The sequence below is a fragment of the Dendropsophus ebraccatus genome, chromosome 5 (assembly GCF_027789765.1).
Source record: "Dendropsophus ebraccatus isolate aDenEbr1 chromosome 5, aDenEbr1.pat, whole genome shotgun sequence".
In the NCBI taxonomy this organism is placed as follows: Eukaryota; Metazoa; Chordata; class Amphibia; order Anura; family Hylidae; genus Dendropsophus; species Dendropsophus ebraccatus.
The window spans coordinates 34,155,919-34,178,571 of NC_091458.1; the positions used below are offsets into that span (position 1 = coordinate 34,155,919).

Here is a 22,653-nt window from a genome sequence, read left to right on the forward strand (position 1 = left end):
TTGGTGTTAATGCTTTAGAACCAAGACATTCTGGACAATTATGTTGTTTCAACTTTGCAGAAACAGTCTGGGTTTGACTCTTTTGGGTATGTGAACACTGAGGAATAGGCGAGGAATTTGAAACAGAATCCACTCTTAATTTCCCTTGGATTCCGCTTGAAATTCCGTCTGTTAAATATAAACAGAGCAATGTCCAATTGTGTGCAATGGGATTTCCACTCTGTTGTTCACACAGCAGAATTTTTGAGCACAATTTTCTGCCGTGAATGCACTTTCCATCCAAAGAACTGAAATGTCAATTCTTTGGGCAGATTCCGCTAGAGTTTTAAGCAGAAAGCTTTCCTCTTCAATTCCTTGCCTATTCCTTAGGTTGCACATACTCTTTCTGTTCCAGCATGACTGGGCCCCAGTGCACATAGCAAGATAAGGCGGGGAGGGGAGTCGGGTGTGACTGCCCACGCAGAGCCCCGACTGCAACCCAATCTAACACCTTGACCTAGGATGGAGATTGCGTGCCAGGTCCTCTATCCCATTGATGTGTAAAACAAAAAAAAGCATCCACTAATAACTTTCCTTACATCGGGGAAGTATTTAGGCTTGGAAGGCATTTTTAGGTTAACCCTTTAAAATGACATCAATATAAAAAGTGGCCTCCACTCCCCACATCTATATCATTATGGAACGTTCACAAAGTCACGTGACAAAAGACTCTAAACCTTTCCCCTATAGATAAACATTAGTTATGGAATTTTTATTTTGAAAACTATATACAGTACAGCACAATAACATCCAACAATATAATGGGACCCCCTCGCCTTCACGGATATGTCACTGGTCCCAAACTCAATCCCATTTTTACAGTTTTCACTGTTTAATGAAATACTGGACCGTTCAATCTGCGGCTTCTCAGATTTCCTATTTGTATTTTAAGGCAACAATATTAGTTGGAAATTTAGGAGGAGATTTATCAAACATGGTGTAAAGTGAAACTGGCTCAGTTGCCCCTAGCAACCAATCAGATTCCACCTTTCATTCCTCATAGACTCTTTGGAAAAAGAAAGGTGGAATCTGATTGGTTGCTAGGGGCAACTGAGAAAGCTCCACTTTACACCATGTTTGATAAATCTCCCCCTTAGTCTTTTAAAATGAGACACTGTGCGCCAGTTTTTTTTTTTTTTTTTAATTTCTACTCAAGCTCTGTTGAACTCAATAGTAAATCAGCTTGATCGTGGACATATGTATTCATTTTAGGGCTGTAATTTTTACAGATAAAAAATACGTCAGACCCATTATGGCCCGCAATCCGGCAGTGAATACGTACTTTGGGCTGTAAATGGCCCAAGTCCCAGGTAGAAACGGTGGTGTTGTACGGTGTGTTTACACGGACAGATTTTCCATTGCAATTATTGAAACCAAAGCCAGGATCAGAAAATACATAGAGGGGGAGATTTATCAAACATGGTGTAAAGTGAAACTGGCCCAGTTGCCCCTAGCAACCAATCAGATTCCACCTTTCATTTCCCAAAGAGTCTGTGAGGAATGGAAAGTAGAATCTGATTGGTTGCTAGGGGCAACTGAGCCAGTTTCCCTTTACACAATGTTTGATAAATCTCCCCCAGAGAACGGGTCATAAAGGAAAGACTGAGATTTTGCCTCTTTTCAAATCCATTCCTGGCTTTGTTTTCATCAACTGCAACCAAAAATCTGTACACGTGAGCACACCATTGGGCTATAGCTTTTACTAAGGTCCAGAAATGGTTAAAAGTTTTAGTTCATTTATAAACCACAGCTGCTACAAAGAAAGTCTCTCCTGCTGGAGGAGCCAGCACATCCATGTATTAGATCAGGAAAGGGGAACCTTTGGCCCTCCAGCTGTTGCAAAAGTACAATTCCCATCATGTCTGGACAGCCAAAGCTAAAGCTTCGGCTGTCCAGGCATGATGGGAATTGTAGTTTTTCAACAGCGGGAGGGCCGAAGGTTCCCCTTTCCTGTATCAGATGGTCAGCCCATTAATCTGCTGCTGTTTTCCTCCTAGCAGGAGGCTACACACATTATATAGTGTTCTACTGGACCTGCCACATAGCCTCTGGCTTTATTATAAAGTGACTGTAATTACACAGAATTACACATCCACGGCTCTATCTTCTTTTTCATCTTCTACTCAGAGTCCATAATAAAAGTCTCAAAGTCTGGATCCAGATCTGAAACTAGTGCATCCACATAGTCATCCACCGACGGACACTTCTGAAGCATGCCTGTGTATAAAGAGATCCAGCATTAGTATGTATAACGGCAATGTTATAGGTTTCAGCAACTTTACTAATATAGTCTGCAAGCTCCTCGGAAGCCTTTATCCTGTACTGACGGGTTCTGACAACAGTCTCTCTGTAAATGGCAACTGTGCATTAGTGCCAGTACTTCTGTTTCCTTTTTTTTAGTGTATCATTATGGGAGGGCAGCCATCTTGCCTGAGCTATTTTAACAGCATTTAGTGATATGCTTTACAGCAAGCCCTATGGAACATGGATGATAGTTCACCTCTGTTATCTATATACTGGTGTCACCTGTCACTCTATTCCTGTCCGTCATGATAAGGAGGACACTGCTGGGAAATGCTCTGTACAGAACAGGAAGTCTCAGTTTAGGCTTTAAGCTTAGTGGTCAGAAACTGCAAAATTTTAGGATTATTTTATAATATAGAAAACAAAATGGAAAATTTAAAAAAAAAAATCATCACCATAAATTCATAAAAAATATGTTTAACACAAAACTCGATTTAAACAATAGGTCCTTTTCTGCTGATACGTCACCTTTAAAGGGGTTATCCAGCGCTACAAAAACATGGCCACTTTCCCCCCTCTCTTGTCTCCAGTTCAGGAGTGGTTTGCAATTAAGCTCCATTTACTTCAATGGAACTCAGTTCCAAACCCCACCCAATCTGGAGACAAGAGAGGGGGGAAAGTAGCCATGTATTTGTAGCGCTGGATAACCCCTTTAAGTGAATTCCAATTTTTGTCCAGACCCAGATATGTTTTCTCTATCCCTTTAGGGCTCATTCACACGAAGGAGAATCGTGGCACAGATCCCATAGTCGTATCAGCGATCGCGGACAATTTTATGGGATGTGTGAATGTCCTCCAATCTCTGCCCGTGGTTTTACACACACAGACATCATGCAGAGTTAAGCGGGGAGCTGCCCAGACGATCCTTAGATGCATGTCGGCTGATCGTGGACTATAATGGAGAGATTTATCTGACAGATTTTTGAAGCCAAATTCAGGAACAGACTATAAAGAGGGAACAGGTCATAAAGGAAAGACTGAGATTTCTCCTCTTCTCAAATCCATTCCTGGCTTTGGCTTTCAAAATCTGTAAAATAAATCTGTGTGTAAACACACCATTACACCAAATGATTATCAGCCAGAAAATCAGCCAAGTACGGCCGATAATTGTTTGGTTTTATAGGGTCGTAAGTCTCCTTTACTGAATGTGCAGCTTGAATGCTGGATTAAAAACTTGTATTTACACCTTGAAGTGCACATCCATTGAGTTTTTGAAATGATCACTGAAGATTACTTTAGCGTGCAGTTAAATGTTTCCTTTTTTGAGGCCTAAATGTTTTCTCTTCAGTGCAAAAATACATTTCCAATACCCGGAAAAGCTTGGTACTATGTGAAGCCTGGAATAAGCTGGCACTGTAACTGGTCCACACTACATAGTCCTCTGCTGCTTTGATGTGGCGTTTCATTTAAAAAAAAAAAAAAACAAGTAAAAGTAAACATGACCTGGTTGTGGACCGCCACGCCTTGTGTACATCATGCAAAATAAAAATGCCTTCAATAATTCTCTGGGAATAATTATAGGCTGCGCTTAATAAAACGACAATCTCTGCCCTATATCCTTGAATAAACAATGCGGGAGCCATCCCCCAACCAGCCTGCGACTCACCAGGCAGTGAGAGGAAAGAGCCGCGGGCCATGGCGAGCTCGTATACAGATTGTTCCATTCTACATGCAGCGAGCTGCTCTGTGCAAGTGCCGGCATGAAGAATCAATAGTATCAGGAATAGCTCTGACTTCTAAATAAAAATCTAATTACTAACAAATTCCTGTTACAAGGAATGCGGATAGTCATGTGTAAGCCCCACAATAGGTATCATCCACAGCCCACCTAGCCTGTATTCCTGCCATTCATAAGGGATATCTTCTTTCTGCAGAAGCAGCACCACTACAGGTTGTGCTTGGTACTGCAGCTATATCCACCTGACTAGGGCCGAACTGCAATACCAACAATAGATAAGAATGCAAGTAATCCTGAGAATGGAACCAGGTCACGACAGAAGGGGATGGACAGATGTATATGTATAGGATTTGCTACTGCTCTGGACAGTTCCTGTCTTGGACAGAGGTGGCAGGTGATTTATGATTTGTAGAATTTACAAATCACCATTTTGATTTAAAAACATTTAAAATGACTTTAATGACTAATATCTTGCCCAGGAGCAGTGTCTGGTATTGCAGCTGAACGCCATCATTTTTAACTTATGAACAACCCCTTTAACACCTGGTCTATAGCCGTCTCCCATTTAATACATAAATCATCCAGACACCAGCAATCTGCTGCTATCCCTGGAGAAGAAGAAGCCAGGTTTAATAAGCGAGTGGCCAAGGACTACAGAAAGACACTTTGGAATCTTCAAAACATAGTTCAGGAGCCAAGAGTGACTAGAAAAGGGCCGCTCCCGAGCCCCGGGCCATTGTGAGACTCACCTTCCCCGCTTTGAAGTTTTGGTCCTCATGAAAGGAAACAATTTCACTTAATTATGTTGGTGACAAGTGCGGCTCTTGGTTAAAGCAGAGATTTATGAGTCTGGGACAAGTGAAGGAAGCTGAATGGTTGTGTGTACACTGAAGTGTCAGGTCCTTGTCTCTGCTAAACTGACCAACAAAGAGAACTACATAAGACTCTATGATCCACACAATAAAGCAGTAAGCAATGCGGCAGTGATGTAGAGGAGCGTGCCAAACACTTGGGTATAAGGTGGGTATTATAGGAGCAGAACCGTGTTATGCCTGGAGCAGGGCTGATGGGGTGGTGCATGACACAAGGATTCAAAGAGATAATCATAGTGTCATGTGCCGCCCCCTTAGGCCCTATACCAGATATAGTGCAATGCGTCAGTTTTGCCAGGGGTGACCACAAGTATTACATATGTAAGTAATGATACAAAGGTCATCCAGAGCTGCTGGGAGCCACCATCAAAGGAAGGAGGCGACTGGTTCAGAATGCAAAAATATTTTTAGCTAAAATATAAAAAGGTTTCTTTTGCTTAAAGGGTTTTTGGCATTTTTGTGGAGGTGGCCATTTATGCAACCACAGTCATATTGGATATAATGGCCACTAGTGGTTCTCCGTGTCGGCTCATGGAGAGAGTCTTGAGCAGAGGACTCCACCTCTATGACACTCACATGCCCTATCAGGGTATACAGAAAGGGGTTGTCTTCATGCCAAGTTCTGTATCTTAGGGCCAATATTGGCCTATGTAATAGGGCCAGAGATTAACAATCGCTTGTTCCCACCTGATTTGGAGCTGTCAAAATAAAAAAATCAACGCTCATCAACCACACATCTCCATGTGAAATAGGGCCAGAGATCAGTAATCGCTTGTTCTGCACCTGATCACTCATCGGCCGCACATCTTCCTGTGTAATAGGAGATTCAGGTCTTATTCACACGTCCCGTAATCTACAGATCCGTATTTTCGTCCTCGAGTTAGTGCACATTGATGTCTATTGGGCTGGTCACACGATTAGTAGATTACAAGGGCGCAAACCAATCCTGAAAAAAAGGCCAGGTCCTAGAGCGGACCCAGATTTTTTGGCGGATTCTCTCATAGAAATCAATGGGATCCGCTATTTTTTTTACGGGTTGTAACCTTTTTTGCATCCGTATTTCCGTAAAAAAAATAAGGATGTTACATGTTTGGGGGGGTAAGCGGATTTTCGGAACTACAGATGCCCAATCCGTGATTTTTAGCGCATTGTACGGGAAGAATTTACGGACATGAAAAAATTACTGGTCGTGTGCATAAGGCCTCACAGCTAATGACTGATTAAAACAAAGGACCATGAACGATGTAGCGATCATGCACGATCACCAAGCTGTGTGAACAGGGGCTGATCTATGACATTAAGCGGCTGCGGCTGTGTAATACAGCCCGTACTTCTATCATTTGTGCTCCAATTTCTCATTTTCAATGTTTTTTTTGAAGAGCAGCATATCTGTGTCACTGCGATTCCCTTATTTATATATATTGTTACATTGTGTCCATTTTTTACAGTGTTTGTTTTCAGCCAAGAAACAGGGCTGCAGAAACACGGAAAATACTCCATCTCACCGATAAGATGGGATTGCAGAATCATCCCCCACATCTGGACTCTTTGTAGTGTCTGCCCTTAAAGTAATGACATGATTTGCCCACCGGGTCTGTTGCAGAGATAAAAATCACTGTATTGTAGAAAGGAGTAAAAGTGGATCAAAGGCGAGAACATGATGACCAAGCCAAGAAACAAAAAGTAACAGTATATCTTTAGCAACGCAGGATTAGATGTCAACGCAAAAATGATGTCCTACTCCCAGGCTACAACACGATATAGAGACAAGATGACCTGGAACAAAAATGCTCTGCTAATCAAATGAATAAAAAGATCAGGTTAATTCTCTATTGCCTTAAAGGGGTATTCCAGTTACTGCAAATCCTTTGTATAAAAGGTCACATAATTTTTCAACAGAGAATGAAAGCAGCAGCATTCACCATCTCAGATATTGCTCGTCAGATTTTGCTAGGCAATTTTCCGCCACAGCAGTCACATGTGATAGAAAACAACAGGGACGTTACACAGGTAAAAGTAGGTTACGGCAGTTTCGCAGTGCAACCGCTTCTTCTGGTCCCGGTTACAGAGACAAGCTTATAGAGCAGGACCTGCAGCCGGTGACTGCTCTTGGAAACAGGTAAAGAGCCAAAGAGCAAGGAACTGGACAGGGGTAAACAGAAACAGCAGGGGACTAGGGCTAGGTAAGTATAGATTTTCTATTGGAACACAGTTGCAGCAACATATGCTACATAACCCCTTTAATTCCTTTACGCACCTTGCGTCTGCCCTAGAGTAAACTAACATTGTGAAAGGTACTGCAAGGCTTGCAGTGAAGTTTGATTCATTGTTGTCCAAACATAGTACCTCTCCTTTCCAGGGGGCATAGCAGTATAGGTCGCACCCTGGAGCCTGAGGGGGACCAAAGTGCCACATAAGAAGACAATAGTACTATACATAGCACATAGCTGGAGAGAGAGAGCCTATTATAGACTTTAAAATATGACATGGAGAGAAAGGAGCGACTTTACTTTGGGGCCCAGGAGCTTCAGTATTGCTCTTAGGGCCCTATTCCACCGGACGATTATCGTTCAGATTATCGTTAAATCGTTCGAATCTAAACGATAATCGTTCAGTTGAAATGCAGTTAACGATTAACGACCGAATGAGAAATCGTTGATCGCTTTATAAGACCTGGACCTATTTTTATCGTTGCTCGTTCGCAAAACGTTCGCAAATCGTTCGCATTGAATAAGACATCGTTCGGTTGTTCGCAATAGATACGAACGCAATAGCGAATAAATAGCGAAGAAAAACGATCGCAATTACGATCATAAGTAACGATTATCGTTCCATGGAAATGACTGAACGTTTTCAGGTCTTTCGCAATAGCGGTTGTTTGAGATCGTTAATCGTTAACGATTATGCAAACGATAATCGTCCGGTGGAATGGGGCCCTAATGCCTAGCGCTCTCAGCGCTCGTTTGCTCCTCGTTCCCCGCTCGCTGACGCCGCTATTCAGCGCGGCTGCAGTGAGCGGGTGAGTGCGGGATGGGGCGGCAGGGAGCTGCGGGGGGGCTGCCCGGGGGATCGCTGATCGTCCGGGCAGCCCATAGGATATAGCAGCGTCTGCTACTGATGCTCCTATTCAACGGAGCGACGGCAGCAGATCGCTGCTATATCAGTCGCTTGTTTTTCAACATGTTGAAAAACAAGCGACTGCAACGATCAGCCGACAAGAACGATGTCGGCTGATCGTTGCACTCTATTCCACCGGACGATTATCGTCCGTAACGGCCGATATCGGCCGAATACGAACGATAATCGTTCCGTGGAATAGGGCCTTTAGTCCACACATACAAGTACTGTCTGGATTAGCTTGTGGTTTCCAGAACCAGGTTACTTTGAGTCTGAAAGGAGTGAACTACCCCTGTTCTATGCATTAATGAACTACTCCTCTACTCTGAGCAATTAGGCACCACCCGGAATAATGGGCTGAGCTCGGCTGCCGTAATCTCCACTGGAATGGAGCCATCCCTCCACTTCACCAAAAGCCTAAATAGCTCTACACACAAGGATAAATATTTAGAGATGTTCTGCTCCTAAACCAAAGCGGAACTTTTGGCATCACGCTATAATCTAAGTGGGTTTTTGAGGTGAAGCCATAATTACATTTTTACGAATACCTTTTTTTTTTTTTTTAACCTGAAACAGGATCTAGAAGGTGACGGATTATCAGACTTTTTTTATTATTAAACATATTTTAAAAGCTGAGAAGCTCTAAAAAAAAAAAAAGCCAGCCCAAAATAAGATGTTATAGTGGTTTTCATATGGTATATATATCCATAGGACCCAGAATGTGGCCTCATGAATGCGTGAACACTTCTCTATTCAATTTTTTTTTTGTCTTTTTTATATTACAAACAAAAAAATTAAACACAGGCAATGTATCAAGAAAACATGTTATCCGTATGTCATATTTTATTATAAACCTTTAGTTACATTTTAGCTCTTTTTATATAGAAAATACAGACTTCATCTTTGTAGCTGCTTTTCAGCTTTGCTGAGGCAAGATGAGCAGAGTTCTCTCATTGTCATTAGAAGGTTGCCACAGATTAGCATCTTGATCTCATTTGCATATTTACAAAACGGCACAGTTTGTGGGAACCAGGAGGCTGGACCACACCAGCGGAATCAGTGCGACCGTGCTCGCTTAGCTTAGAGGAGAGGTCCAGCAAAATTAACAATTACACTGTGGGTAGGTGGGAATATAATAAAGAACCTATACTTACCCTCGCAGCACCGCATCACAGGGCTACCCGACCACACTGGATGTAATTTTCTCTCTATATCTTAGTATGTCATGACTCGGCGGGAAAGGGCGGAATTTAGCTCGCTTAGCCAGTCAGTGACTGCAGCAGTGTCCCGTCCCAGTCATTGATTGGCTTAACAGGTCATCCGTCAGCTGAGTCGTGACGCAACAATAAGGAGAGATGGCCAATCCCTGGGGGACTTCCCATCGAGGAGCGGGATGCCCACCCCCTGCCCGCTCTGCTTATTTTTTATTTGCCCAAACTTCTCCTTTAATATGTGTATTGAACTAACGTTTGCTGTTCATAACTGTATATTTCACTTACTTTCCATTCTCTCCCACTTTTTAGGCTGTGCAAAACAAGTTATAATCAGACATACTGAATAATAATGTAGGTCAGTTTCCCAGTGAAATCTACACATATTGTTTACTATACGATCACGGTTCACTATTTTTCCAGCCAGAGTAACCTCATCATATAATGAGCACCTCGCCCATCATTTTCAGCACAGGGCTCAACTCTGGGTGACATCTTAGGTTTGCGCACTCAGAGTCTCCCTGGGATTAAGATAATTTTAATCCTCGTTGATGTTCCTCTGATGTACCTGACATATTCAATAACAAATGTTGCTGCCAACTCCTATCCTAGAATGATCAATAAATGTAGGGCAAACATTTTCAAGGGCAACTAATAAGTCAGTCCCACCATGCTGAATGTCTGGAGGCCAGGGATATTGTCAGTAAATTCTTCTATAGCAAATGTAAACCCTTGTTAATATATGAAAACCACTCCACTAAGTCAGGAGGAAAGATCCAGTACCACTAATATGGTAGGCTGACAGTTTCTCATCTTAGTTGACTTGTCAGCTTTGCTGTATAGACTGTGACAGAACATCAGGGCCATATCACTATTACCAGAGTTTAGTGTATTGCGTCAAATCTATTGATCCCCTGGTGTCTAGAATAAGACAAATTCATTCTTCCTGGAGTCAAAATTAGTTTATTGAATTAGTTTATAGTTAATTTTTAAAAGAGCAAACTGTTTAGTTTTGTCTATAAGAGGTCCAAACAGAACATAGCTCCATAAAATAGGCAGACAATGGGTCAGATATCTACAACAGATGGGGAAACAAAACAATCCCGCTATTTTAGAACCAGATAAAACAAAAACTGTCTTGCATGAGTCACTCGCTATAGGAAAAACACTGTGGGAAGTGTATGTATATGTGGAAATGACATATATAGAGAAGGATGTCTCCAGCTGGGAGGACATTGTACCGAGTGACTGTTTATCTGATCTGTATGTTACAATGTTTCTGGCCCTAATATAGCAATCAAAGCTTTATAGTAGGTACCGAGACCCCCCACCATCTGCTAAAACAAAGGAGGCACAGAGACTGCGCCGCCACCAATCAAAACTTTTTATGTCACCATGACATGTCAGATATTTGTTGAAATGAAAAGGAGTACACTTAAAGGGGTGGCCATGGTGGGAAAATACAAAACGGCCTATTCTTCACTTTCCACCCTCCCACGGTGTCCTCCTATGGGATGTTCAGGTCTCACTTCTGAGACGGGGCAGCGTCATAGCCTGTGATTGGTTGAGTGGACTGTCACCCTCAGACGAGTCCGTCTCGGAAGCGGAGTTGGGATCGCTCAGCCGGGGACCTGAACAAGTCATAGGAAGACATCGGGGGAGGGGGTTGTGGAGCACAGAAAAATAGTCTGTTATTTTCTCACCATGGGCAGGAACATATGAAAGTAACGTTTGAGCGGAGGACTACTTTAAGTAAAATATCACGAGAAATATTGGGCCACATTCTGAATATCATACCCTGAAGCTATTGTCAAATACAAAGATGTCAACAGCAATGGGTTCACAACAAGCTATGCCCCTTAGCCCCATTATTTCTATGTTATAGAGAGGTTTGTTTCATCGTTATGGACCCCTTCTGGGTCTAGGTGTTAGACTGGGTGCGAGACAAAGTGCTTTACTCCCTGTGCCCCCTCTCAATGCAGAGGATGGAAACCATTTTAAGCACCTAGGGAGCTTTTCTCCTGCAGTGGACAGAAGAGGCAGCGAGATGTGGGGTACATTGCTTAGTGTGGTGTGAATGCTAAGCTGAGGGGGTCCAAGAACTATTCACATCCCCTGAACATTCATACCCTCTCTTTTTTTTTTTTTAAGGGTGCGTTCACATGTACAGGATCCGAAGCAGATTTGATGGTGCAGATTTGATGCTGTGTTCAGTTATTTAGTTACATTGATATTCTGAGCCATCAAATCTGCTGCGGATCCCGTGCATGTGAACGCACACTTAAAGTAACTTTTCCATCCATCTGACTTTACAGGGAAAAGTGCAGGTAGGGGGGAAAGGGGTAGGCATAAAATAAAAACAGGGCACCCAATATTACAAAATGATCCAAAATGCCCAAAGGTTCTCTTTAAAAGCTAAATTGAAGCAAAAAAGGAACAAAAATACAAAAAACAGGAAGACAGACTAATGCCCCTATTCCACGAGTCGTTTGAAGGAGCAAACGAGCGCTATTAGCGCTCGTTTGCTCCTCGTTCCCCGCTCGCTGCCGCCGCTATTCAACGCGGCGTCAGCGAGCGGGTGAGTGCGGGAGGGGCGGCGGGGAGCTGCTGGGGGGGCTGCCCGGGGGATCGCTGATCGTCCGGGCAGCCCATAGGATATAGCAGCGTCTTCTGCCGATGCTCCTATTCAACGGAGCGACGGCAGCAGATCGCTGCTATATCAGTCGCTTGTTTTTCAACATGTTGAAAAACAAGCGACTGCAACGATCAGCCGACATGAACGATGTCGGCTGATCGTTGCACTCTATTCCACGGGACGAATATCGTTCGTAGCGGTCGATATCGGCCGAATACAAACTATATTACTCCTCTAAACGACCCGTGGAATAGGGCCTTTATTCAGCTCACATAAAAAAAAATTCAACAACAAACTCCCAATAAAGACAGTTCCCCAATTCTTGAGTTTGTTTCTTTGGTCATCCATCTTATAGCATCAGTTGTTCCTACACAGTCGCCATTACAGGACCTGTAACCCAGCTTTACCAGAGCCCTAAAAGACAGATCTGTGTGGTAATAAAGCCAGACACTGCTATAGCACATTCATATATTTATTTACTAGGGGTAAAGACAGCAGTAGGGGCTGCATTACACCCGCACAGTATGTGTGTGTATATAAAAAAAAAAAAAAAAAAAAAAAAAAAAAAATTATTTATATATATATATATATATATATATATATATATATATATGTGTGTGTGTGTGTGTGTATATATATATGCTGTGAGCTCTAGCATAAGGTGTGTGTGTATATATATATATATATATATACATACATACATACATACACACACATACATACACACACACACCTTATGCTAGAACAGTTGGAGGAAAAAGAACCCTAAAATCAGGGCTCACATAAAACATAACAGGAAGAGCAGATGTCGGCAGAGATAGAGCCGGGCAGCAGCCAGAATATGTGCGCAGGAATGTAAGTGGAAAATGATCAAAGGTTTCCTGCACTTTAGACAGAGAATTTCAATAACACTTGGACACAACATGAATATAACTCTAGGACTCTAACATCTAACGGATCTAACATCACTGAGGGCTCCGACTGCCATACAAATGAATGAGCAAATGCACCCATAGGACTGGAAGATATATAGGGGATAATGTTGTAAATGCATCAGTTATTTGATCACTTTGTCAAAAGAGCATTATCCTATACAAACCTATAGTATCAGCACTGATCGGACATAAGGGTGCCCCCTGCAGCTGTATCAGTACAGCAGCGCGAAGATTTAAACAGTTTGGGAGCTCCTGTAATGCTACATGATGCCAGGAGATCTGTGATTGCGGTCTGTAGCACATGTTCTGTACATGGACTGTAATCATGGAACGTGTGAATGCCCTCTAACAAAAGGTTTTCCAGAATGTTCTGCGATTATCAGACAAACAATTCAATGTCACCCAGTGTAATAGAGCTAGTGATCGGCTGACGAATTAGAAAATGGTCGGTCATCAGCTGATCACTTCATTCTTCAAAAATTCATCAGCAGTCAGCCGCACATCTTCCCTTGTAATAGGAGATGTGTGGCTGATGGTTTACTCCAGCCATCTAGGGATCCTTTGTGCAGTTTGTGTATGTGAAGACTGATCAGATCCCTGCAACACCACTGCCATGTCAGTACCTTAAAAGGGTATGCTGGAGAGAAAAAATTTCAAACAAATTGGGTCAAAAAGTTACACAGATTTGTAAATCAGAAAACTTATTGTTTGTTTGACTTATTGTTTAAATCAGACGTGTCAAATTCAGGCCCTTCAGCTGTTTTAAAACTACAATTCCCATCATGCCTGGCCAGCCAAAGCTAAAGCTTTGGCTGTCCAGGCATGATGGGGCTTGTAGTTTCGCAACAGCTGGAGGGCCTGAGTTTGACATCTCTGGTTTAAATGTTTTATGTTAAACATATTTTTAAAGAATTTTTGGTGACTTTTTTCCTAATTTTCCATTTTTCTATCTATATTATAAAATAATCCTTAATAATTGCAGTTTTCATTCTCACCACTGGGGCTAAAACTAAGCTGAGACTTCCTGTTTGTGATGATAAGAGGAGGCTGCTGTAAAGTGATCTGTACATCATTACAGCGTCATGTGACACCAGTAGGTAGAGAAGACAATAGCAGCTCCCTGTGGAATGGCCTCTTTACAGATCACAGAGCGCGCTCAATAAAGTTTTACATTCATCTCAAGGGGACAGAGTCTGTCTATTGTCATCTATGTCCATAAGTGTTGCTGTAAAGCATGTCACTAAATGTTGTTAAGCCCAGGCAATATGGCAGCCCCCATAATAATGTACAAAAAGTAAAATAAATAAAAATTACAGTCAGAAAATAGAAACAAATTAGAATAAAAACATTTTTTTTAGTTACTGGCTCTAATCAGTAAAAGAAAATTTAGCTGACACATTTAAAGGCTATGTTCACACATTTTGCCACGTTTTTGACGGAATCACTGCAAAAATAGAGCTAATTAAAGTTACTTAAACGCTATGTGTGAATATAGCCTAAAGGGAAGGTGACTAAATGATTGGAGCCAGATACTGAAATATGTAATTTTTTTCTTCGTGGTTTCTATCATCTGATTGTTATTTTTCAGTATATTATTATGACACAATGTACATCTGGTCCCAAATAAAGAGTATGCTTTGATTTCACTTCAAAGGCAAACTCAGTCATTGTGATGCTTGAGATGCTATTGCTGGATGGTACAAAGTGCTGTGACAAGTATACAATGGCTGGAGATTAATATGTATGGGTCCTATGAATCCAGACCCCAGCACCATACTCTCCTGGTATCGTATAGTTGTCTCAGCATCTGTATATCCCAGTGTGCAGTGCCATCTCTCTGTGCCCAAGGTTGAATCAGTGGGAAACCTTAAAGGGGTTATCCAGTGTTACAAAAACATGGCCACTTTTCCCCCTACTGTTTTTTTTTTTGGCGTTTAAGGAGTTAATGGCACGCTGCCAGTATTCAGAGGTCAGAGAGGTCAGTGCTGACTGTCAGAGGAGATAGCCGGTGATGTAGCTGTAAATTAACTCTTTGTTGTCCTGTTTTGGTGCCTCATCTCCCTCAACCCCTCCCCTCTCTATAGACAACTGTGAAGACAGGGGGGGGGGGGGGACGTTCAAACTGCTTTTTCATGATAAAAATGCATTTTCCAGCTAATAAACCCATTTACAAAGTTTCTTAAAATCGCCTGTACTATTGATTTCTGGGGGGAAAAAAATAAAAATTAAACAACACTTTAAATGGAGGTAAACTTTCATATATTAAGAACCAGCATATATTTTATTGTTTTTGGCCTCCACTAAGATAACTTCACAGAGGATGGCGACCATAGTAAGTTATAGTGTGTTAGATCACACACTAGGTAGGTGAGAAGGTCGGCAATGAGAGCGTTGAGCTCCTTCATATGTGAAGCCCTTGAGGAGCTTTGTTCACCTGGCTGAGAACAGGCATAAACTACTGATATCCATCTAATCACGACAGCTGCTGTTTGCCCAACACACACCCTGGTCAATGGAACAGACACAGAGATCAAACAGACCGTGTTTTTACTTTACCTTCAACCATGAGCGCAGGCTCCTTCCCTCCTCCATGTGCCAGCATCTCCTTTCGATAACGCTCTCCCATCACCCTACAGACAAGACATATCCGGTTACCAGCACCTGCATGCTGAGGATCACGTACTGACAATCTAACCTTCCCCGACTGAGATAAACTTACCCCCCCCCCCCCCAATGGTACACTGCTAGCCTTCATTCTGGAGAAATTACCTGACACTGTAATACTTTAATAAGGTTTTTAGATTTCTGTTTGGTAGGGTTAATCACAGTGAGATTATCAGCAACTTGACCTCAGAATAACCCTCCCAGCATTACAAAGAAGCTACAATGTTGCAGATAAAGCCTGCCAGGGACTTGTTTACATAAGCCGTCTCAGAAGGGAGAGACGGGGAGAGAAGGGAGAGAAAAGCTCACACTCAGATTTTTGTGTCTTCAGCAGAAAGCAGCAGCTGAAAAATGGGGGAAGGAGACTGAATAGATAATAACAGATAAGGAAGGAATTGTTAGTCTCACCATGGGCAGCAATATATCAAAAGTTATTTATAAGTGGAATACCCCTTTAACGGGTACTCTGGACATTGAGATTTTTTTTTTTTTATATATTGCTGGGAAATTTATTAAACAACCCATACTCACCTACCACGCTCCCTCAGAGGTCCTCCTGTAACATCCATTAGTCCCCCCTTGAGGGGGAAGCTACTTGCTAGCTGAAGCGGGACAACCCTGCGGCCACCGATTGGCTGAGCAGGCTGTCACTGCTGAGACAAGTCCGTCTAGGAAGTAGGAGCTGGAGCATTCAGCAGGGACCCTTGGGGGAAGCGTGTTGGGCGAGTATGGGTTGTTTTTTTATTTTCTCAGCAACCGCAGCAATATAAAAAAAAATATGAATTGTCCAGAGTACCCCTTTAATTCCACTGTAATCCCACTACAGGAAAAATGAATATAAACACAGCACCTGTTTAAAGGCAATGAATATGTTAAAAAAATAAAGGTTTCTAACAAAAAAACAACAACAAATTTGTGATAAGTTTCAGTATGCAATCTTATTTTGACCAACTCAAATCTCAAATACAGTTTATCCACGTCTCCCAGTTTGGTGTTCCCTCCAATAAAACACACTGCAGGTAAGGTCTGTGCGTCCAGGATGCTGTTGCCTATTCTTGTGTATCAGCACAAATCCTTAGTCCTGCTTTGCACGATGGCTGGCTATTACCCTGACAGGCACTGACGAAGAGGAGTTTGAATCCCTCCTCCTGCTGAGTCCGTCCAGGGTGTTCTCTCCTCTCTCACTACACTTATGGTACTATTACATGGCCTGATGGGGGCCCGATAATAACTGTAAACGAGTGCCGATCTGCTAGATCGGCGCTCGTTTACTGGGACTATTACACGGCCCGATAATAGTTTAACATTGTTACCGATGTCCTTGCAGCCCTTGCTTAAACTGCATACATTACCTATCCATGGTCCAGGGCTCCTCTTACAGTCCGTTTCTCGTGGGGTCCCGCGAGCTGCAGCTTCAGAGCGGCCTGTCTTAGGTAACAGGCCGCTCAGCCAATCACTGGCCGCGGTGGTCCTGGCCAGTGATTGGCTGAGCGGCCTGTCTTAGCTGAAGCTGCAGTGTGCAGGACCCGGGAAGAAGCAGAGCGCAGGAGGACCATGGATAGGTAATGTATGCACTTTGCATATCGTCAGCCGCCGACCGCACACCACTATTACACATAGCAATGCGCGGTCGGTACCTGACAATTATAGGTCCAAACCTATATCAACGATCAGCCGATGACAATGATCGTTGAGTTTATCACACGGAACGATAATCGGCCAGATAGGGCCAATTATCGTTCCATGTAATAGTACCCTTATACACAGTCTGTGTGATTTCTCCTGCTGCCCCTGCAGATTGTCTTGTGTATGCTTTTTCTTGTATCTATAGCTTGAGTAATCTGCCCTCCCTGAAGTCTTAGAGGCCTCTGTTTTAGTCGTCTTTCTTCACCCTCATGCAGAGACACTTATCCAACAAGAACAGGGCAGCAGCAAATCCTGTTTTTCTGGATTCTGGGGGTCCTATCAGTCATACCCCACTGATGAGATATTTGTAGCGTATCTAAACAATAGCTTACAATTGTCTATAATGGAACTCCTCTGAATGCCCAGTCATCACATGCTCAGTCCGGCACAAGGGAGTCGAGCGGCTCACAGTAAAATTTACGTTTGCTAAAACTGCAGAAGCTGGAAAGTGTTATTTCTCTGCGTGCAATACCTTGGCGTCTTTATATGTTGTAATCACTTTGTCAATGTAGCAGAGCAGAGATCAGATTAGATTTGGCACAACGCATTACGAGTCTTCTCTGGGGTTTCCAAGTAAACCTGATGCTTTATCTTAAAGGGGTTTTCCAGTCCTGGCAGCAGAGCTCTCACTGAAGGGGATAGGAGCTGAGCTGCAGTATCCCAGCACAGCCATTAGGGTACTATTACATGGCCCGATAATAACTCTAAACTCGGCCCGATAATCGTTTACCGATGTCCTTGCAGTCTTTGCATAAACTGCATACATTACCTATCCATGGTCCAGGCTCCTCTTGCGGTCTGCTTCTCAACGGCCAGTGATTGGCTGAGCGGCCTGTCAGATAAGACGGGCCGCTCTGAAGCTGCAGCGCGTGGGACCCAGGGAGAAGCAGAGCGCAGAAGGAGCCCTGCAGCATGGATAGGTAATGTATGCACTTTGCAAATCGTCAGCCGCCAGCCACGCATCGCTATTGCACGTAGCAAGGCACGGGCGATGCCCGACAATTATAGGTCCAAACCTATATCAACGATCGGCTGATGATCGTTGTCATCGGCTGATCGTTGTGTTTTAATAATACCCTTACACTAAGTACTGAGCGCTCTGCTTTCACATCTGTTTACTGTTTATGTGGGTGCCATGGTTTTGGCTAACAGGCTGGGTAGCTCCCACCAATCAGCTATTTATCTGAAAAAGTCCAGGAAGCCCCCTTTTATTATACAGAAAATACATATTATCCTCTGATTTATCTGGATCTGTTAAAGTATATGATGTGGTTTATAGTTAAAAAATCTATATTATAGATTACACTGATGCTCAACCTGTACGAATAGCAGCAGCAGTAAAGTGAGACTCTTACCTGTCAAATGGATTTTTCACGAAGCACTGCTTCCACACCATGGAGGCGACCGCCCGGGACATCAAGTAGGAGTAGTATTTGGCACCATAACCCGCCAGATGACTAAATCTCAGCTGCCAGGCCTATAGAAAAACAGAGAGATACATTACATATAAACTCTGGGCAGTAGTTCAGTCTATGGGAAGCTATGAATGGGAACAAATGGGGCACCAGTATTTTAACATGACTGATATTAAATGAGATACAAATCTAAGCACCAACTGTAGACATATCTTTCTTGATCCCACCATATATATGTACATTTGACTCATCCGAGCATTCATGTGTTCTGAATGGGAGGAGGTAAGTCACTGGCAGAGATCAGGCAGTTGACATGCTCAATCCTTCTCTCCGCATCATCATCATGCTCAATCCTTCTCTCCCCATCATCATCAGGGCAGATTAGCGAGACCCCCAATGCATGTCAGATGGTAAACCAACCCCACCGAAATCAGCAGGATCGGCCGATATATGTCCAATGTGTATTCCCAACTTTAAAGGGGTTATCTAGCAAAGATTCTTTTTTTCCTTCAAATCAACTCTTTTCAGAAAGTTATATAGATTTGTAACTTACTTCTATTTAAAAGTGTCAAATCTTTCCTGCAGAAAAATGTTTGCTTTCCAGTCTGACACAGTGCTCTCTACTGACATCTCTGTCCATGTCAGGAACTGTCTAGAGTAGGAGAGGTTCTCTATGGGGAATTGCTTCTTGATTTAGAGGTGAACTCCGGCTAAATTCTTTTTCTTTAAAATTAGCTGGTTTCAGAAGATTATAAAGATTTGTAATTTACTTTTATTTAAAAATCTCAAGTCTTCCAGTACTTATCAGCTGCTGTATGTCCCACAGGATGTGGTGTTTTCTTTCCAGTCTGACACAGTGCTCTCTGCTGCCACCTCTGTTCATATCAGGCACTGTGCAGAGCATTAGCAAATTCCCATAGAAAACCTCTCCTGTACAGTTCCTAACATGGACAGAGGTGGCAGCAGAGAGCACTCTGGCAGACTGGAAAAAATCTACCACTTCCTGTAGGACATACAACAGCTGATAAGTACAGGAAGACTGGAGATTTTTCAATAGAAGTAAATTACAAATCTATATCATTTTCTGAAACCAGTTCATTTGAAAGAAAAATATTTTTGCTGGACAACCCCTGTAATCTATGACCCCGAATGGGGCCAAGCTGCAATACCAGAAATAACCCCTGGACAACACTGGCGCTGTTCCATGATATACAAGGATACTTTTTTCTTTTAATAATCTTGCTTACGTTATAGTAATAGCGAGAAAGTGAACACACAAAACAACGCTAAGGTTTCAGGCCCTCGACTCGTTCTTTACAAAGTAAGGCAGAAGATAGAAAAATGAGGGCCACAGGCAGAATCTGCCCCGTCAGGATCTGTATCTCTTAGCTGAAGGTTACATTACAGGTAATACAGGCTCAGGAGAGACAAGGACGCGTTATTCTACGCAACATTGGGCAGATGTAACAATTCGAGGGATTAAGATGTTCCAGCCATTTAATCATGTCATTGGCTCGGGGCTTGATATGTGCCATGTGCAGATCGTGTCGCTGCCTGTTCTCAGGAGCTGCAGCTAATCACTATGTCAGCTATGGTGTCACTCAGCGATGTTTACCCTGTCAGGAGAAGCGCTACTGTTTCACCCCTAAGAGGTTAATTGACCAAAAAAAATAATCATGTTCCAGTTGTGTTATTGTGCAATGAAACATATTAACCTCAACGGTATTTACAAGGCTGCAAATTCAGGACCAGGATGCTTTGCAGTAAGATTCACATGTACGCGACTGTATCACAGCTACAGAAGCTGGGACATGGCAATATTCTGTATGTAGATGCAACATACCCCCCATAGAATGTCATTGGGGACATAAGGATTCTCTGTGGTGGTAGAAATGTCTCCTCTCACTTCTCATCCCTTCCCGGCCCAGTATTTATTGTCTTAGGCCATGTTCACACTACGTATATATTTGTAAAACTACGGCCATTGTTACCGATTGCAACAACAGCTGTCATTAAAGGGGTTGTCCGGCGAAAAAAATTATTCACAGAATAACACACATTACAAAGTTATACAACTTTGTAATGTATGTTATGTCTGTGAATGGCCCCCTTCCCCGTGTCCCACCACCCCCACCCGTGTACCCGGAAGTGTGGTGCGCTATACATTACCTGTCACGTGCCGACCACGGTCTCCGATCTTCAGTAGTGACGTCTTCTTCGGGAGGCCAGCGGATCTTCCCGAGTGCCGGCCGCCCTCTGCAGCGTCATCCGAAGCTCAGCCGCGATTGGCTGAGCATAACTGTGCTCAGCCAATCGCGGCTGAGCAGCTGATGACGTGGCCGCGTCATCAGCCGCTCAGCCGCGATTGGCTGAGCATCACTGTGCTCAGCCAATCGCGGCTGAGCGGCTGATGACGCGGCCACGTCATCAGCTGCTCAGCCGCGATTGGCTGAGCACAGTTATGCTCAGCCAATCGCGGCTGAGCTTCGGATGACGCTGCAGAGGGCGGCCGGCACTCGGGAAGATCCGCCGAACTTACGAAGAAGACGTCACTGCTGACGATCGGAGACCGTGGACGACACGACATGCGGTGAGTATAATGCACCACACTTCCGGGTCTAGCGTGGGTGGGGGGAAACACGGGGAAGGGGGCCATTCACAGACATAACATACATTACAAAGTTGTATAACTTTTTAATGTGTGTTATTCTGTGAATAATTTTTTTCGCCGGACAACCCCTTTAATATGAATGTATACGTTACATTGCTGTCTATGGCATCCCGGCCGGAGCGTATACACATAGTATACGCTCCGGCCGGGATCCCTCGCTGCGCCGCGAGAAACTGACATGTCATGCCGCTATTCATTGAAGTTATGCAGTATAACTTCTCATACTAGAAGTCCCCCAAGGGGAATAACCCTGACCCCAGGGGGACTTCTAGTATGTATGTAAAAAGGTAAATAAATGTTTTGTTTTTTTTTTATTAATAAATAACCCCCTTCCCTAATAAAAGTTTGAATCATCCCCCTTTCCCCATTTTATAAATAAAAATAAATAAACATGTTTATTATTGCCGCGTGTGTAATTGCCTGAACTATTAAATTATCACATTCCTGATCTCGCACGGTAAATGGTGTAAGCGGCAAAAAATTCCAAAGTGCAAAATTGCGCATTTTTGGTTGCATCAGATCCAGAAAAATTGTAATAAAAAGGGATCAAAAAGTCGCATATATGCAATCAAGGTACCGATAGAAAGTAATCATCATGGCGCAAAAAATGACACCTCACACAGCCCCATAGACCAAAGGATAAAAGGGCGTATAAGCATGGGAATAGAGCGATTTTAAGGAACATTTATTTTTTTTTTAAAAGTCTTAATTTTTTACAAGCCATCAAATAAAATTAAAGTTATGCAAGTTACATATCGTTGTAATCGTAACGACTTGAGGAACATATATAACAAGTCAGTTTTACCCCAGGGCGAACGGTGTAAATACAAATACCCCCCAAATTTTTAAAAAATGCATTTTTCCTTTCAATTTCTTCACACATTTAATTTTTTTCTGGTTTTGCAGCGTACTTTATGCAAAAATTCAGCCTGCCATTGCAAAGTACAATTAGTGGCGCAAAAAATAAGGGCTCATGTGGGTCTGTAGGTAAACAGGCGCTATGGCCTTTTAAACACGAGGAGATAAAAATAGAAGCGCAAAAAAAAAAAATTTAGTCCGGTCCTGAAGGGGTTAAAGAAGCATATTTTTCCCTGGAGTACCCATTTAAACTGCAAGCATAATTGAAATGAGAGAATGACAAAATTATTACAATTCTGTACCATTCAAATGTATAGGAGTGAGCTGCACAGGCACTTAACTGTAATACCAAACACAATCAATGGACTGGTGTGGCGCTGTACAGAAACATGGCGGATCCCCAGTTTCCTAGACATAATTCCTGTAACTCCTCTTCATGTCTTCTTCCAGGTCTATGCGGTAATATAGAGTGGTAGGCTGGAAGCACAGCCACACTCCACCTCTTGGCAGGGTAATCTATTCTGTCATCACCATGTTATACCAGACACCCTTCCCTCAAATCCGCTCT

At 42.9% G+C, this 22,653-nt stretch overlaps 1 protein-coding gene across 1 annotated transcript in view; it reads right to left on the bottom strand.

The window, feature by feature from the left end:
- Nucleotides 1-1,598: 1,598 nt before the first annotated feature.
- The window catches only part of MIPEP (mitochondrial intermediate peptidase), a 56,502-nt gene continuing 35,447 nt past the window's right edge, over nucleotides 1,599-22,653 (bottom strand). The window contains exons 17-19 of the mRNA XM_069972058.1: nucleotides 18,497-18,618; nucleotides 15,348-15,421; nucleotides 1,599-2,256 (exon numbers count right to left, since the gene is read on the bottom strand). Coding sequence (XP_069828159.1) covers nucleotides 2,159-2,256; nucleotides 15,348-15,421; nucleotides 18,497-18,618 — 294 coding nt within the window. The 3' untranslated portion in view covers nucleotides 1,599-2,158. The remainder of the gene's footprint in view (nucleotides 2,257-15,347; nucleotides 15,422-18,496; nucleotides 18,619-22,653) is intronic.